We start from the raw sequence: 17,560 nt of genomic DNA on the forward strand, positions 1-17,560 counted from the left end.
AGTCCCTTTGTGTAGGAGCTTTGTTCAGAGTGGAGCTGTGGTGATCCGGCCAGTGGTGGGACAAGGGTACCCTCAGGAGTAGGGGCTCTTTCTTGCTTGCCATGTCTGTGCGTGCTAAGTCACTTAGCTGTGTCCGACTCTTTGCAAAAAGCCCACCGGGCTTCTTTGTCCATGGGATTCTCAAGGCAAGAATACTAGAGTGTGTTGCCATGACCGCCTCCAGGCGACCTTTCCAACCCAGGGAGCAAACTTGCCTCTCCTCTGTCTCCTGCATTGGCAGGCGGGTTCTTTACCACTAGCGCCACCTGGGAAGCCCTCCTCTATCTGATTTCACTTTAATTAAACTTTTCTGCCTTCATATCTCCCTCCCATGTTCCTTTTACTTTTCCAGACTTTGACAGAGGGAAAAAAAAAATCTGATCCTGTTCATTTTGCAGAAGAGTTTAGTGAAAGTGAAGTCGCTCAGTTGTGTCCGACTCTTTGCGACCCCATAGACTGTAGCCTACCAGGCTCCTCTGTCCGTGGGATTTTTCCAGGCAATAGTACTGGAATGGATTGCCATTTCCTCCTCCAGGGGATCTTCCCAATCCAGGGCTCGAACCTGGGTCTCCCGCATTGTAGACAGATGCTTTACCCTCTGAGCCACCAAGAGTTTAGTTGACTTTAAAAAGTTGACTTGATCTCCCTCCCCCACTTCAGAGGCAGCATTATACTATGACACAGTGTCACGTGTCATGACCTGCACCCGCAGGGTCACCACCTGGCATGTCATATGCACCCAGAGCAGAATGGCAAAAGCCTTGAATGTGTGTGTATTAATGGGTCTGCCTGGAAGGTTCCTGAATAAGAGTTTGCTGTGGGTCAACTGTGTGCCTACCCGCCAGACTGAACATTATACTCATAAAATCATAGTAGGTGTGGAGGAGACGCCAAGAGGTCATCAGTTTAATTCCCTTCCCAGTGCAGGAGCACCCTCCTTCCCCACAGCACCCCACGTGAATGCCCCTTCAGTCCTGTCTGTCCTCTTCCTGGGATGGGAAGTCCTCTTTGAGTAAAATATTCCATCTGTGGATTGCTCCTCTTGTAAAAGTTCTTCCTGGGTTTGAGTCAGAATCTGAGTCATTAAATATTTCACTCAGTGATCCTGGGTCGGCTCTGTGAGACTACTCAAGAAAAAGCAATTGGCATCCACAGACCAAGGTGAAGATGGCCCTCATGCGTCCCTTTGGTCGTCTTTTTCTCATCCACCCATTGGTTCTTCTCATCTCCAAACCAACCTCTGGCTCCTTTGACTATTCCTCATGTGACACAATTTCCCCAACCTGCTCACCTGAGTTATCCTCCTAGATAAGCTCCAGTTTGGCAATACCACTATAAAAGAAGGCCATGCCCTTTAAGAGGCAGTATAGCGCAATGGTTAAGACCAAGAACCCTGGCACAGGGCTGCTTGGGTTTGAATCCTGACTCTGTCACTTGCAAGCTGTGTGACTCCTGGTAAGCTGTTCAGCTTCTCTATGGCTCCATTTTCTTATCTATTAATTAAGAATACAATAGTATCTACTCATAGGTCATAGTGAGGGCTGAATAAGTTAATGTGTGTCAGGTACTTAGATAACACCTTGGCACAAAGTAAGTGCTATACAGGTGTTACATTGCTATCATCTTAAAAAGAAACGAATAGCAGAGAGAGTGATGGAAGCCGCCATCACTGAGCCTCCCCTTTTCCATGAGCAGCAGGAAGACCAGAGAAGCAGGCCTCATCCATCCCTTCCTCCCAAGTACCCCCCCTTGCAGAAGAGCAGCTGTGGATACTGCCCAGGGCTTGCTCCTTTCATTTCCATGACAGACTTAGGGGCAGACTCTCCAGAGACTGCAGGGAGGTCAGATGCCCAGTTGAGAGCACCCAGAGTCTACAACTTGCTCCAAAGCAAATGATGCCAGCCAATCTGGGAGAGGAGGCTCAGGGCCATGCAGAGGAGCCTTGGAGAGGAGGACGCAGCAGTGGTTGGAGTAGGCAGGTCACCACCGAACACAACGGATACAGCATTGGAGCTCCACCCACCCTCATCTTGCCCTCCTCTGCACTTGTGGGTGCCCACAGGGTTCTCTCATCGAAAAGATGACAGTGGTGGCTCCCACTATTTGTGAGAGATGAGATGAGTCACTTACTAAGCAAGTCCTTCCTGCATGTGGAGGCATCAGGTCCTGTCCCTGCCATGATTTACAGAATTAAACATTTACTTTCATATGACCTCCAGTGGGTACATGGATGTGTTCTTGGGTGATGAAAATATTCTGGCATTAGATAGCGGTAACAGTTGCACAACTCTGTAAACACTAAAACCCACTGAATCATACACTTAGAGGGATACATTTTATGGCATGTGAATTCTACCTTAATAGAGCTGCTATTTTAAATAATAAAACCATGTGGCTGGCCCACAGGAAAACCTCTGGAGGAGCTCAGCTAGCTCCCCCATTATACAGTTGAGCAAACCAAGCCCAAAGAGGAAGAAAACTAACATTTGCTGAACAGCAGTTATGTGTTATTTGTGAGCATGCTTGTATAAATTACCATATGCAGCATCTGGTTGTTTGGAACAAAAGCAATTCAAAGAAAAACACATGTCGAACAAGTAGTAAGATGCTCTGGGCACAGTAGATGTTCAAACTGTAACAATAATAATATGTTTACTGAACACGACAGAAAAGGACAGAGAAAAGCAACAACTGACGCAACAGTGGGTCTCTTGATCACTATGCCATCTGTACATAAAGGATGGACTTAAATATTTAACAGTGTGACTGCTTAAAAAAGTTGGCACCATCCACTAAAACACACAGAATTGTCTGTGTTCGGGGCATCCAAAGGAACTTGATATGCCTAGAGAAGCTCAGAATAGTCCAGCTATGGATGAAGCCAGGCTCTTAGGTCTTTACCTACAGAACCCTCTGCACTGAGGAGACACCCACACTATTGCTTCAGGTAAGATAGTTTCACATTAACACAAAACGATGTAGCCCTTGGACTCCTCAAGGATGGGACAATCCTTCCCCCATGACGATACTCAGTGCTCCAGCCTGCCAGTGTTTTATCAGAGGTTCGACAGTTGGTACACAAAGGCTCACAATTGATGCAAAGCATCCATACCTTCAGCACTTGCTGAGAATCTGGAAGACGGAGGCCAAGATGGTAAACACAGGTGTTTCCAAGACAAGCTAGTCACACAGCTCAGCCGGGGTCGGGGGGCTGGGGTCGGGGGGTGGGGAGCGGGGAGAGGAGTCACTGCAAAGGAGCCTCAAGGCCGGCTTCACAGCTCAAGCCCACGCACCTAGGAAACAAGCCGCGGTCCCCAGGTGTGAGAAAACTGTAGGAGCTGCAGAAATGCTGACAAGGGGAGCCCACCATCTATGCCAAAAAGCCACAGAGCTTTCTCTTTGCACTTCCAGCTTCTGAACAAAGCATTATCAAGAAGAAATTACAGCTCCCCAAACCCATATGAAAAAAAAAAAAAACTAAACTTGGGAAATAAAAAAACATATATGTATGTGCTGGTGTAGGGAGCAGTGATTGGAATGAAGAAAAATGGGGACAGTGTGGGTGCCAGACAGAGCTATATCAAGAAAGACTGTTCCTGGAACTTGGGGCTTGAAGTGGGACACAAAATACATTTTTTTCATGTAGCAGTAATGTTACAAACGGTGTTTTATACTCTACAGTACTATTAGAACTACAATCTAGCTACATAAAATAAATTAAATGGCTTGGGAATGTATTTGGTAACAACCACTAAATCAACTACTAGAAGGCAGTTTGGGAGTATGCATCAAACGTCTTTGAAAGGGCATGTCCTTTTGACCCAATATTCAGCTTTCAGAAATTTAATCCCCAAATTTCCAGAATTCATGGTACCTTCATACAATGGGACATACGGCCATTTTTAAAATGACGTAGGGTACTATGCAATAAACCTGGAAATAAGTAAATCACAGTATAATTAGTATAGGAAAGCATTAGAGGGCTTCCCTGGTGGCTCAGTGGTAAAGAATCTACCTGTCAATGCAAGAGACACAGGTTCGATCCCTGGTCCAAGAAAATCTCACATGCCATAGAGCAACTAAGCCTGAGTGCCACAACCACTGAGCCAGAGTTCCAGAGCCCAGGAAGCACAGCTACTGAGCCCACGTGCGTAGAGCCCCTGCTCCACGTCAAAAGCCACCTCATTGAGAAGCCCGCACACTGCAACTAGAGAGAGAGCAGCCCCTGCTCGCCACAGCTGGAGGAAGGCCTGTGCGGCAACAAAGGCCCAGCACAGTCTAAAATAAAAATAAGCAATTTTTTAAATAATAAGAAAGAATTAGAAAGTGATATATGACATTTTATTATTTTCACCCTCAAAAATGATAAGTACACAAAGGAAGAAAAACTGATGGGCCATAGACTTCACAGTTGCTACTTCAAAGAGACGAACTCACTGACTTCACCTCTGTATCTATGTACTTCTGCACTCTCAGAGTGCTTTTTTTACAAAGTGTGTGCAGTTTTTCGATTTAGAGGAAAATGAAAATATTTTTTCTTTTGAATATCTGATTGTCTCTTACATATGTGTGTGTATACACACACACACACACACACACACACATACTGTGTGAAATAAGCGTCTATAACATATCGTTCCACTAGCTGCACAGTATGGCAATGTCATAATCTGTTTAAGCACTTCTCTATTTCAGATATTCAGATTAGATTGTTTCCTAATTTTTGCAACTATAAGCAGAACTTAGATGGAAATCCTTGTGGCTAAATATTTGCATATATTCTTAATTATTTCTTTAGAATAAATTCCTAGAAGTGAAATGTCAAGCTCAAGATTTGGACACAATTAAGGACTTTTGACCCATATTGCAAAATTCTCTCATAAAATGTCAGTGCCAATTTACTTTTTCAAGTACGATGTGGGGCGTAATCCTTTCCCTGCACCCAGGCCTGAATATGACTCTTTTCCAAGTTTCAACAATTTGGTAAGCAAAATGCCACATCGTTATCTGTATTTATATTTCTTTAATACTAAGGAAAATATCATTCATAGTCATTTACTGACTATTTGTTATTTCATAGTCATTTACTGACTATTTGTTATTACTGTATAATCTGCTTATTGATATCTCTTGCCCACTTTTCTACTAAGATCTTTTTCTTCCTGGTTCTTAAGAGTTTTTTAAATCTAATATTAGCCTTTTGTCATTAAGGCTAATATATATCATTTGCCCTTTGCTTTGTTTAAGGCACTTTTATGTTCAGAAATTTTTAATTTTGATGTTCAGAAGTGTTTTAATTTTTATGCTCAGAAATTTTTAATTTTGCATCTTTTCTCAATAATAAAATCACTCAGAATTCCAAATTACTGACTTATAACGGGGCATTTGAAATATACCCAATTGTACATGTAGGGTCTTATATACTAGCTACTTCATGGTATGTTTTCATATCTTTTCTGCATGTAAGCTCCTTGAAAGCACAGGCCATGGCATATCTTGAACACCCCAGAGCAACCAGCTCATAACCCAGAACATAGCAGAGCTCCAAACGTCTGAAATGAAAAAATATTGTGTCTGGGATCTGCTTTGAAGCAATCCAGTTTGGTGTAGGAGATGAAAATAGGGTAAAGATGAAACAGAATCAGCCAGATGTTAATCATTGTTGAAGCTGGGTGATGGGTACATGGGGTTCATTACACTATTATTTCTACTTCTGTGTACACACACACACACACACACACACACACACACACATATTTTTACAGAGGCAGGTGGGAGGCATGTGTCCTGTAGGTTGCAGAATCTTTGTCCCCTGATGAGGAATCAAACCCATGCCCTCTGTAGTGGAAGTCTGGAGTCAACCACTAGACCACCAGAGAACTCTAGCAACTTTTCTGTATATTTTAAAATTTCCATAAGCAAAGGGATTTTTTTTTAATGCTTGCTTGATTGATTGGCCAACAGCATCAGAGAGGGGACTTCTGGAATAACAATCACGATGCAAATTAATTACATACACATCAAGGACACTTTGGTAGCATAAAAGGTTAAGAGCATAGGCCTTGAAATTAGGTAGCTGCCGCTGCTGCTAAGTCGTTTCAGTCGTGTCCAACTCTGTGTGACCCCAGAGACAGCAGCCCACCAGGCTCCCCAGTCCCTGGAGTGGGTTGCCATTTCCTTCTCCAATGCATGAAAGTGAAAAGTGAAAGTGAAGTTGCTCAGTCGTGTCCGACTCTTAGCAACCCTATGGACTGCAGCCTACTAGGCTCCTCCATCCATGGGATTTTCCAGGCAAGAGTAGTGGAGTGGGGTGCCATTGAAATTAGGTAGGCCTGGGTACAAATCCTTAGTGACCTTAAACTTGTTATTTAACCCCTCTGAAACTCAGTTTTCTGATATAAATAAGGGTATTAATAACTACCTCAAAAGGTTCTAGTAAAGATTAATGAGTGTAAAAATCAATGCCTGGCAGCAAATAGCACTCAATAAAGAGTTGCCATTATAATTACTCAGTGACGCACAAGCTTGACAAGCCAACATCCTAGTGGTGGTGATCCAATACCATTCCTCTATGGCTGTGATTTCAGTTCATCATATTGGGCAGCAGACAACAGCTTGGCAGAGGACTTGGAGAATATATGTCAGGAGTTAACATTCCTGACACCCAGAAGAGAAAGCAGACAGGACCACAGCAAAGGACAAAGTCAGTAGCTCCCATCCTCACACAGCAGGTCATCAAAAAGCCTTAAGTCCATATTCCAGTGGTGCAACCAAGAACAAGAATGATTAACAGCAGGTCATTCACAACCTGGAACCAACACTAGTATCATCTGGAGAGCTTGAAATAATAATAATGTCTGGGTCCCTCATCCAGAATTTGATTTAATGATCTGAGATGTGGTCTAAATATCAAGGATTTTTTAAAACCTGATGTTCTAATGTTTACCACTCTGCTGTTTGAGTTGGGGTGCAGGGTAGCAAGAGAAGAGGTCAAGGGAAAACAAATTAGAGAGTAGAGACCACTGTATCCCATATGAACCCCATTAAAGCCAACTTAGTCATGTGGTCCCAAGCTGTGTCCCATGACAGACAAACCCAGTCTCATGAGGGTCCCCTCCATAAACTTCACGAGCACATTACTGTATAATAATTCACAGGACGGAAATATGTTACCAACACCAGGATGCATGCATGTCAATAGTCTAAGCAACGTTGAAATAATGGACCTGGTTTCTGGGTTCTGGTCTTAAAGAAAACAAAACCAAAAAAGTCCAGGTCAGTGATAGTGGAGGTTGGGGGAGGCAGAAAAGCATTTTTTTTTTTTTCTCATAGCCTTTTGGCAGCCTGTCAATGCAACTGAAGCACACTCAAAGAGACAGCCTCATTTTGTGAAGTTATTGCAGCGTCTTTGATCAAGGGAAAAAGCACATCCATTTCAATCACTGTGACGGGGTCGGACTGGCTGTCTGGCTGCCTGGCTGCCCACCGGGGTGAGCCAGCCTCCAGCCCGCAGACACATGGCAGCGCTTAGCGTGTCAAACAAATGAGGGGGCTCTTGACTGTCTATCCAACCTCTGCTGAACTTCAGGGGCCCCCTCACTTAGCAATTCTGCCCAGACTAATCTGGAAGTTCCCCTCCCCGGCAAACACCACCTGGGCCAGCCTGGCCTCCCTCAAACAAAAGCTGGCCAGTGGCTGTCTGTCACGAGGCAGCAAACACTTCAGAACTGGGAGGGCAGGGGTCAACCGTTCTCATAAGCAACACACTCAGGATTACAGAAGCCTAGAAAGGGGGGAAAAAAGGATTCCGCCTCCTCTCTATTACCTTGACCCCTGTCTCAGCCCCAAATGCAGCTGCAAGAGGTTTGATATTCTCCCGCATACGTGAATTTTCAGCACAGAGATCACCTGGATTCTTTTCACTAGCATAAATGATAAATAAAGAATCCATGCAGGGAAGGTCCAACAGAAGATTTTCTTTTTCTTGGGTGACATCGTCTGTAGCATCTTGAGAAGATCTGAGTAACAGAACCAGATTAGAGATGGGGCTAATGTTGATAACGGCAGGTATTTATGTGTTCCAAGCATTTTACATGTGTTGACTCATTTAATCCTCATCACTACCTCATGAGGTAAGCTACAGTAATACTCAATAGTAATAATAATAGTAACATATAAAAATGTATAATATAATAATTTGTTGTTGTTTAGTTGCTAAACCATGTCTGACTCTTTGTGACCCCATGGACTGTAGCCCACCAGGCTCCTTTGTTCATGGGACTTGCCAAGCAAGAATACTGGAGTGGGTTGCCATTTCCTTCTCCAAGGGATCTTCCTGACCCAGGGATCAAACCCACGTCTCCTACCCTGCGGGTGGATTCTTTACCACTGAGCCACAGGGAAGCCCATAATAATGATAATTACTATATAAAATAATAATAGAGATAATAATCTCTATTCGTCACTTAAGGAAATTATGACCTAGAGAAATTAAATGATGTGCCTGAGACTGGGGGTGGATTCACATCCAGGCGGTCTGGCTCTAGGAGTGGTGCGCTAGCCACAGCCCTAGACGGCCTTTCTCTAGGCCACACCTCAGGGCCTCCTTTACTTTTTTTTCAATAGGCATTTTTGTGTCTATCAAAAAGAAACCAACCAGTATAATATTGAAATTAAAGGAGAGAACTTGACTAAACTCTAAGAATGGAATTTCACTATGCATTTGTTTTATAGAGACATGAATTTAAATATTTTTATAAATTCGTCTAAAATTTTGCACCATGTGTTTATTTTACTTACTATGATAGCTACATAGTAAAGAGCTACATTTCTGGGAGAATTTTGAGACGGGGTAAAATCAAGATAAAACAGGGAATGCTTTGCACGCAGGGACCGTGCTAGTCTTGTCTGTATTGTTCCTATTTTAGTACATGTGTGGCCAAAGCGAGCACGGAGAGTATCCTTTTAAACTGCCAGCTCAGGGAACAGCAGAGTGTGGAGGGCTCCGAGGGAGCTTGGGTGCTGGAGTGATCTGAGCGTGCCTCCCAGCTCCTGGACCACTCTGCCTCCCGCTGCGGTTGCATCTTCTGTAAATGATGATAGCAACGCCTGCCTGGCAGGCTCGTGGCGAGCCTTAAGTGAGAAGACGAATAAAAGCACCTCTCACAGGGCGGGCAGCCAAGGTCAGTCTAACTCTGTGGCTATCAATCTTGGCTGAACACTGGAAACTTCAAAAAATACAAGGCCTCATCCCTACCCCACCACTTCCACCAGCACTGGGCCTGAAATCAGCAGCCCCCTGGGCCCAGCCCCCCAGTGAAAGCTGAAACCCAGCAGCCCAAAGGCCAGACTCATCCTTTCCCTCCTCCCCCACCCCCCTGAAAATTCTGGGATGATTACAGGGAAACTTTGAAACTCCCAAGGCCCCCGCCTCCAGCTCTCACGTGGCAGAGGTCCCCAAATGACACTACATTCCAGTGGGAGTCATGCCTGTCCCAATCCAGTGGCTGACCCACCCTGTCCAGTGACCCTCCCCACTTTCACCCAGCTGTCTTGGCCCTGCTAGACTGTCTCCAGCCTGAAAGCTCTGCCACCCCGTTGTCCCATGCTGCCTGTGTTCCAATCTGTGCCAACTTCAACATAGCCGGCATTACTTTTACCCAACCTCCAGCCAGAAGGTCACACAGGATCAGAGGGAAGACTGCCTGCAAGGAGATTTTAGAATCTGAGAGCATGCATACACGAGTGCACATGCATGCTAGCACAGACACCACACATGCACATGTGCACGCAGATACCATACACCACACAGCACACACACACACACACACAGAAAGACAGCCTCCACACAGAATCCACACACATGCACAGACACACAAGCACAGATACCACACACCACACGTCACACACATGCACCACCACACCCAGGCATACACACATGCAGGCAGAAACCACGCCACACAAACACGGACACACATGCACACAGATAATACATCACACACATATACCACCCACCCACACAGACACCCACACACACACCAGAAACCACACAACACCCACAGAGACACACATGCACACAAGAACCACACAACACACACAAACACCCACCCACAGGCACACATACACCACACACACATACACGCATCCCACAAACCACAGACACTTTACATTCAAAAGAAATATGGCTTCAGCTGAAGCTTGGGACAGGATGAAGAGGTGTGCAGAAGGGGTAGCAATGAACAGTTAAGGGAATACAGAGGCTGCCCATGGAAACCCACGAGGATAAGGAAAAATAACCAGCCTACATTTGACAGAAGAGAACAATGAACATGGGCAGCGGGAGGACGGGGACAAAGCGGTGCCAGTTTCCTGGCTCGAACTCGCACAAGCTTTCAGGACCCGCTGCCAGTGCTGGCACCAAGTGGCGGGGGGCCCAGGGGGGACACAGGCCCCAGAGGCAGCACAGGGGAGTCACAGAGCCCTCGTCTGTTTCCAGGAAGCAAGGCTCTCGGGGCCCTCCTGCTCCCAGGCCCCCAAGAGAGCAGCCAAGGCCTACCTGGGTAAAGGAGCCATCCTCGGCGCACTCCGGGACAAACACCGCCTCCTGGGGCTTCTTGGCTTGCTCCAGGGCCTGAGCCCGCTCCAGGCGACACTTGCTCTGGCCAGCGTCTAGAGAAGGAGGTGTGCACGTCAGAGTCACTTGGGCCCCACACAGGAGCCACGGACTCCAGCTGTAGAAATGCTGAGAGCAAAGCACTGTGTTGTGGGGGCCCACACACCACCACACATCACACACACACACCACACACACACCCAGACACACACACACACAGGCAGAAGCCACGCCACACAAACACAGACACACATGCACACAGACATATAAGAGCTAGCTGTTCCAGGAACACGAGGGCAGGGACTAGCAAATGCCCCTCAGCCTCACCTGCCTCTGAAAGGTCTTCTTAGAAAAAGTCAGGGGGGTCATACTTATACCTGGTTCTGTTTATTCCTTTTCTCCCAAATATCCCTAATCCCTCCTAGGGGAAAAAAAGTTCTACTTCTACTATTTTTCACTGACTTTATTTAAAAACACGCAAGCCCAAGGAGTCTCAAAGATGTCTTGCAATTCAAAACCTGCAAGCTCTTTTCTTTTTTTTTCTGGCGCCACCATGGATTATTTTTAATATTTATTTGTTTATTTATTTATGTGACCATGCCAGGTCTTAGTTGTGGCATGTGGGATCTAGTTCCCTGGCCAGGAATTGAACCCAGGCCCACTCTACTGGAACACAGAGTCTTAGCCACTGAACCATCAGAGAAGTCCCCAGCAAGCACTTTCTTTGGGAAATCAGAGGCCCTAGGGCAGCTGGCTTAGCCTCCCACAATTTCTGTAATAGCTCTGATCAGTCCACGGGTCACAAACTCAAATAGCAACAGGGTGTAGGAAAGAGATACAAATTAGAGAAGGGGCTGGGTGTATTAAGCATGGCGTTCAGCTTGGTGGCACCACAGGGAATGCTGGGGACTGTGGCAAACTGGAGAACAGGCTCCCTTTTAAAGGAGGTAGCGGCTACTCAGCAGCAGCCACATGTTTGCCTTGAGGGAGGGAACACAGACCTCATATCACCACAGTTTCCAATTTTTTATGGGAAATACAAACATCCAGATTTTTAGGTTGAATTTCCCAATTTTTAAATGTTGTCTCAAACGTTTTTAATATGTTTAAATGTGTGAGCAGACCAAACAAAACACATCTGTTGGCTGTCAGTGTGGAATCCCTATTCAAGAGCCAGCCATCATGTTTTGCCATTTTAAGCCTCTCTACAGAAAAAAAAAAAAAAAAGGAAAAGAATTATAAAAATTAAAAGCAATAGCCAAATAGCAGCATCTCTCTAAGCCCTGGTGGCAGTGTTTGAAAGCCAGAAAAGTACTTATCTTTCAGTGGGCCAGTCCTCCTTTCCGTATTCCCTGGTGGAAAGGGTAGGGGAGAGGCTGCCAAATGAACAGACTCGTTCTGAGCTCCCTCCTCGGGAGTGCCCCACGCAAGGCGTGTGGTGCGCAGGCCTGTCTCTCCTCCGTGGGGCACGTGCACACTCACCTTTGCATCTGCCTCGATGCACCACAGCCAGGGTTGGGTCTCGGCACTTAGCTCGCTGGTACTCACACATGGACTCATAGGACCTGCCGTCAGAGGCGCAGACAGGTTTGGGTTGAGTCCTGGAGCAGTGGAGGTTGCACTGAGGGTCACGGTCACTTATGAGAAACTGGGTTGGAAAAAAAAAAAATGTGAAATGGTACAGGGGTTACTTTTGCAAGAAAAGGAAAGATGAGTCCACAATTTACAATACTAATTTGCCTTTGGGAAGCAAGTCCAGAATAATTCCAAAGTTATTAAACCAAGCGACCACAGACTCTAACCAAGGACGGCATCCTGGACTCAGTAACACACATGCAGGACCTCATTAAACCTCACAACAACCCTATGAAATAGGAACTACCTATTTTTTAGATAAGGAAACTGAAGCCCTAGAGAGAGGTAACTTGCCCAGTTTCACACAGTTCTAAGTGATGAATCTGAACCTAGACTGGTCAGAGGTCAAGTCCAAGCTTTTACCACTGGGAACTTCAGCCTCTGGTCCACACTGATGGTCTCTGCACTTGGACCGGTTTGGGCACCTCCTCAAATCAGGAATGCACCAGGAATCTCTACTCTCCATCTTTGGAAAGTCTTATTGTCTAGAAAGTATTACTGACCCCACATCTATCACCCTTCCATTTCTGCCCACTGCTCTCTGTCAGAATACAGGTTAAGTAATTTTCTAGAAGAAGGGAATTTCCTAATTTAACATAAACGTCATCATCAGATTGTGAAATGCTGAGTTAAAGTTTTCTTCATGGCAGGACTTCCCAGACACCCTTGGTACATTCTTATGCATTATTAATCTCCCAGAAGTACAGTAAATTAAAGATAGATAGCTATAAAATATTTGCTACTCTTCCCGTTGAGTGTGGAGTCTTCCCTTGAACCGGGACTGGCCTCAATAACTTGCTTGACCAATAACATGTTGTGGCAGTGATGTTGTGTGACTTCTGGGCAAAGTCATGAGAAGCTTTGCAGCCTCCTCACAGGTCTCTTGCAACACAGCCTAGGGGAAATCAGCCACCATGTAAGAAGCCCAACACTGAGACCACCATGCTAGGAGGAAGCCCAAGCTAGCACGGGGCAAAACCGAGTGGAGAGAGAAATGCCAAACACAGGCGCAGAGACACGTGAGTGAAGAAGCCTTCAGATGAGTCTAACTTCAGCAGTCACTTGATTGTAACCAACAGAGATGAAAATGAGTAACTGCTTCAGAGACCCCTGCCCAAGCAAGACCCACCCAGCTGAGCCCAGTCGACTCACCAGAACTGTGAGAGATAATAAGTTATGTCATTAAGTTAAAATTCTTTTTATTGAAGTACAGTTGATATATAATGTTTCAGGTATGCAGCAAGCCATTAAGGTTTGAGTAGTTTGAAACAGAGCAATAGCTAACCAGATCAAGGGCATATATGATGCTGTATCACTCAAACTTATTTGACTGTGAACCCCCTTCTCAGTGAACCCCTGTTCACAACTGTAGGATGCCATTGGAAAACAATAACTGGATTCTACAATCCATGAGCTCCTGTTGAAAAACCCATGATTAGACTGCATGGGCCTTGAGAGCTGGATCCACTTTCATTCATCCCTCTGTAGCAGAGCTCCGGACACACTGACGGCTCTTCGTCAGGGTGAACTGAGAGAATGAAAAACCCATCATGGCACATGGCAATGTCATGCGCACACGTCTGGCCATCAGTGATGTTAGATTTGACTGGATAATCACACCACGCTCATAGAGGTTTAGAAAAGGTATGACTACACCCCCTATTTCTATCTGCAGGCCCTTCGTGTGAAGCAAATAGATGAGAACTTATTGATCTTTTTCCAGAACACCCAACAGAGGTCCAGAGGCAGCAACCCTCCCTTCAAAGGAGCACATGGCCCATACCGGCCAAATCCAGAGTCCAAGCCTGTCAGTGAACACACACTGCCTCCCAGCTGTAAACCCAGTCCCTCCCGCTCTCCTAACCACACGCTTGGATGCCGGCTGCTCAGCACAGGGAAGCGGCAGCTGAACTGAGACCACCGTGCACACACAGGCTTATCAGGATGGACAGCTCAATGAAGCCTCTCTTCAGATGCTCTGGACAGCCACACTCACATGTCCAGCCTGAGTCCTGTCCAAAGCTCAGAGGGAATGTCCTGATAGTGTCTCAGTGTCCCCAGGTAACATGTGATGGCTCAGCGGGTAAAGAATCCACCCACAATGCAGGAGACACAGGAAATTCAGGTTCAGTCCCTGGGTCGGGAAGATCCCCTGGAGGAGGAAATGGCAACCCACTCCAGTATTCTTGCCTGAAAAATCCCACAGACAGAGGACCCTGGCAGACTATAGACCAACAGGTCACAAAGAGTCGGACACGACTGAGCAACTAAGCACGTTCCCAGGTAAAAAATCTGTCGTATACAGAGTCATCTCCCGAGGCAGCCCACGCCCCCAGGCTGCCACAGAGGAGGGATGAGCAGACGGAGAGGGGGGCAGGCAGCGTCATCCACACTTCAGGCCCTTGGGTCGTGCCCCTCTGTCCCTGGGGACCTTCACAGGGTCTCCTGCCCTAACAAGTCTGCCCCTTCTCTGGCCTCAGCTTTTCCTGCTCTGGCCTCACTCTGCTCACTGCTTAGTGGGGCACCCTGGCCTGCCTTCCAGGTCCCATTGGCTCCTACACCTAGGCCTTTATTTTTATTTAATATTTTCCTTTCTTTCTTCCTTTCTTTATTCGGCTGTGCAGAGTCTTAGTTGCTGCATGCAGGATCTAGTTCCCTGACCAGGGATCGAACCCTGGTACCCTGCATTGGGAGCCCAGAGGCTTAGCCCCTGGACAACCAGGAAAGTACGCCCCTCCACTCCCGCCTCAGGCCTTTAGACACACTGTTCCTCTCCCTTTCCTCCCGCTGCTGCTCAGATTTGGGCTCATCTGGGAGGTTCTCCCTGACTCTCACAGGTGAGGACGGGTCCCCCTGTAAGAACCTCTCACACCTCGCTTTTCCTTCAGGGCTCTTACCACAGTTTGAGGACAAACTGATTTGTGGGATTTGATTAGCAATGGAATCCCCCACTCTGAGCACCAAGATGACAAGGAGGCTGTTTCTTTCAGCCTGTGAACACATTCCGGCATCCAGCGCCATGCTGGGGCACTTGATTATTTGGGGGACGAACGCATCCCTGCAGGGGTCTTTCCCACGTGACATTACCTGCAAACCAGCTGGTGTGAAGTGACAGGCCTTGTCTGCCAGGCTCCTGCCATCCCTGGTGGGGAGCCGGGGTGGGGGTGGGGGGTCCCTGGGCCACTCCCCTACCCCGCCCCCAGCCCCTCCTCTCTGAGCTTCCCCCTCCCTCCCTCAAAACATGGTGGGCCGAGGTGGGCCACAGACTCCTGCCCTAGCTCCACTTCAGAATCTAAGTTATCTCTCAGGCTGAGAGGTGGGTCTCTTCTCTCACCATCCCCACCCCAGGCCCCTCTGCCACTCCTGCCTTCCCAGCCTTGGACCAACTGGGCACCAGGGAAAACTTAAGACCCAAGGTCCAGCTGAATGATGCAGGCTTAGAAGCCCTGGTCGTGGGTACCTGGGTGGGCACAGGACCCAGGGGGCTGCGACCAGCAAAGCTGGCCTCGAAGTCTCTCTCCCTCCCTTAGACCCATTGCTAATCTGTCTGCAGCCTGGAAAAGCAGCCAGACCTGGCTCCATCATCCTGCTGGTGGGCGGCCGGCGCCACCCAGAGATCTGTGCTCTCATGCCCTGGCTCGCAGGCCAACCAGTGGCCTCAAAACTGTCCCAGGGCAGGTCAAGACACTGCTGTTCCACCGCTCTCTCCTCGTCCATGGGGGTCGGGGTTACTTTATAGGAAGTGAGACCTGTTTGTTAGCAACTTTGCATGTCAATCTGCAGGAGCTAGGGAGCGGCTGGCTCTCACAATCACACAAGGATAGAAATATCAGTATCTTCCAATGCTTGGGCAAGTCAAGAAGCTCATCCTTGGTCACAGAGGGATTTGGTAGCCAGACCTTGTCTGAAGAGTGAGAAGAGCTGATAATAATATGTCACTTATGATATGTTAACTAATGTAACCTCCACAGTAGCCCTAAGAGGCAGGGTCAGTGCTGAACTTGACACCCAGGGCCTGGCTCCAGAGCCACAACTTCTAAGCACTACACCACGCTGCCTGGCAATATTATAGAGTAACACTGCAAACAGAAACTCTAACCCAATTGAAAAACCGGATTCGGTTTCGGATTAGCAGATACAAACTGTCATATATAAAATAGATAAACAACGAGGCCCGAATGTATAGCACAGGGAACTACATTCAATACCTTATAATTAACTATCATGGAAACTAAACAAACAAACTGGATTTCCAAGTCAAAAACTGTTGACCCAAGAGCTTACTGCATGTAAGACACCAACTACTGAAGACTCAGTTACGACAGCCCTGCCCTCCAGGCACTTTAAACCTACTGTGCTGCTGCTGCTAAGTCGCTTCAGTCGTGTCCAACTCTGTGCGATCCCAGTAGCTCCTTATATGGCTCTCTTCACCTTCAAAAAAGAGGGATTAAGCATTGCCTTGCTGTCTCCTCTGTAGCTCACAGGAGAGGGGAGATACAGGCATCCCTGTGGTGGTGAACTATGCGCCATAAATTTGGTTTGGAAATGGTTTGCTTTGGGCCAACAGAGATGCCACAGCAGCTGTGCCAGAGACTTGCTTCATAACTCGCAGAGCACTGCCTAGAGATGGACAGGTTAAAGGCAGCTTCAGAATAAGCTCCACCTGCTCTCCCCTCTCCCCGAGAGCCTTCCTGGCTTCAGAAGAGCTCCCTAAAGGGTCCATCGAGAAACGACTGGCCCCCAAGGACAAGTGAAAAAGTAACAGAAGAGCCCAGGACCATTGCTAAAGGCCGTCTCCAATCATTTGTGGTGTCTCATCTTTATCTATTTTAGGAACTGTGGGTGTTTGTGATTGCTTTCCCCAAAAAAGATGAGTTTTATAAAATGGAGCTTTTATTATTATTATTATTATTCAGGTATAGTTGATGTGGAAGCTGAAACTCCAATACTTTGGCCACCTGATGCAAAGAGCTGACTCATTTGAAAAGACTCTGATGCTGGGAAAGATTGACAGCAGGAGGAGAAGGGGATGACAAAGGATGAGATGGTTGGATGGCATCACCGACTCGATGGACATGAGTTTGAGTAAACTCTGGGAGTTGGTGATAGACAGGGAGGCCTGGTGTGCTGCAGTCCATGGGGTCACAGAGTCGGACACGACTGAGCGACTGAACTGAACTGATAGTTGATTTACAATACTGAATAAATTTCTGGTAGAAAATGCAGTGATACACAATTTTTAAAGATTATATTCCATTTATAGTTTCATAAAAC

General features: G+C 46.8%; 1 protein-coding gene across 3 annotated transcripts in view; it reads right to left on the reverse strand.

Annotated features, from left to right (window-relative positions):
* SMOC1 (SPARC related modular calcium binding 1) overlaps positions 1-17,560 on the reverse strand; it is a 145,412-nt gene that overhangs the window by 66,078 nt on the left and 61,774 nt on the right. For all 3 annotated transcript variants that reach the window (XM_068963397.1, XM_068963398.1, XM_068963396.1), the window contains exons 2-3: positions 12,134-12,299; positions 10,595-10,707 (exon numbers count right to left, since the gene is read on the reverse strand). In XM_068963397.1, coding sequence (XP_068819498.1) covers positions 10,595-10,707; positions 12,134-12,299 — 279 coding nt within the window. The remainder of the gene's footprint in view (positions 1-10,594; positions 10,708-12,133; positions 12,300-17,560) is intronic.

This window comes from Capricornis sumatraensis, chromosome 2 (genome assembly GCF_032405125.1).
Source record: "Capricornis sumatraensis isolate serow.1 chromosome 2, serow.2, whole genome shotgun sequence".
Classification (NCBI taxonomy): Eukaryota; Metazoa; Chordata; class Mammalia; order Artiodactyla; family Bovidae; genus Capricornis; species Capricornis sumatraensis.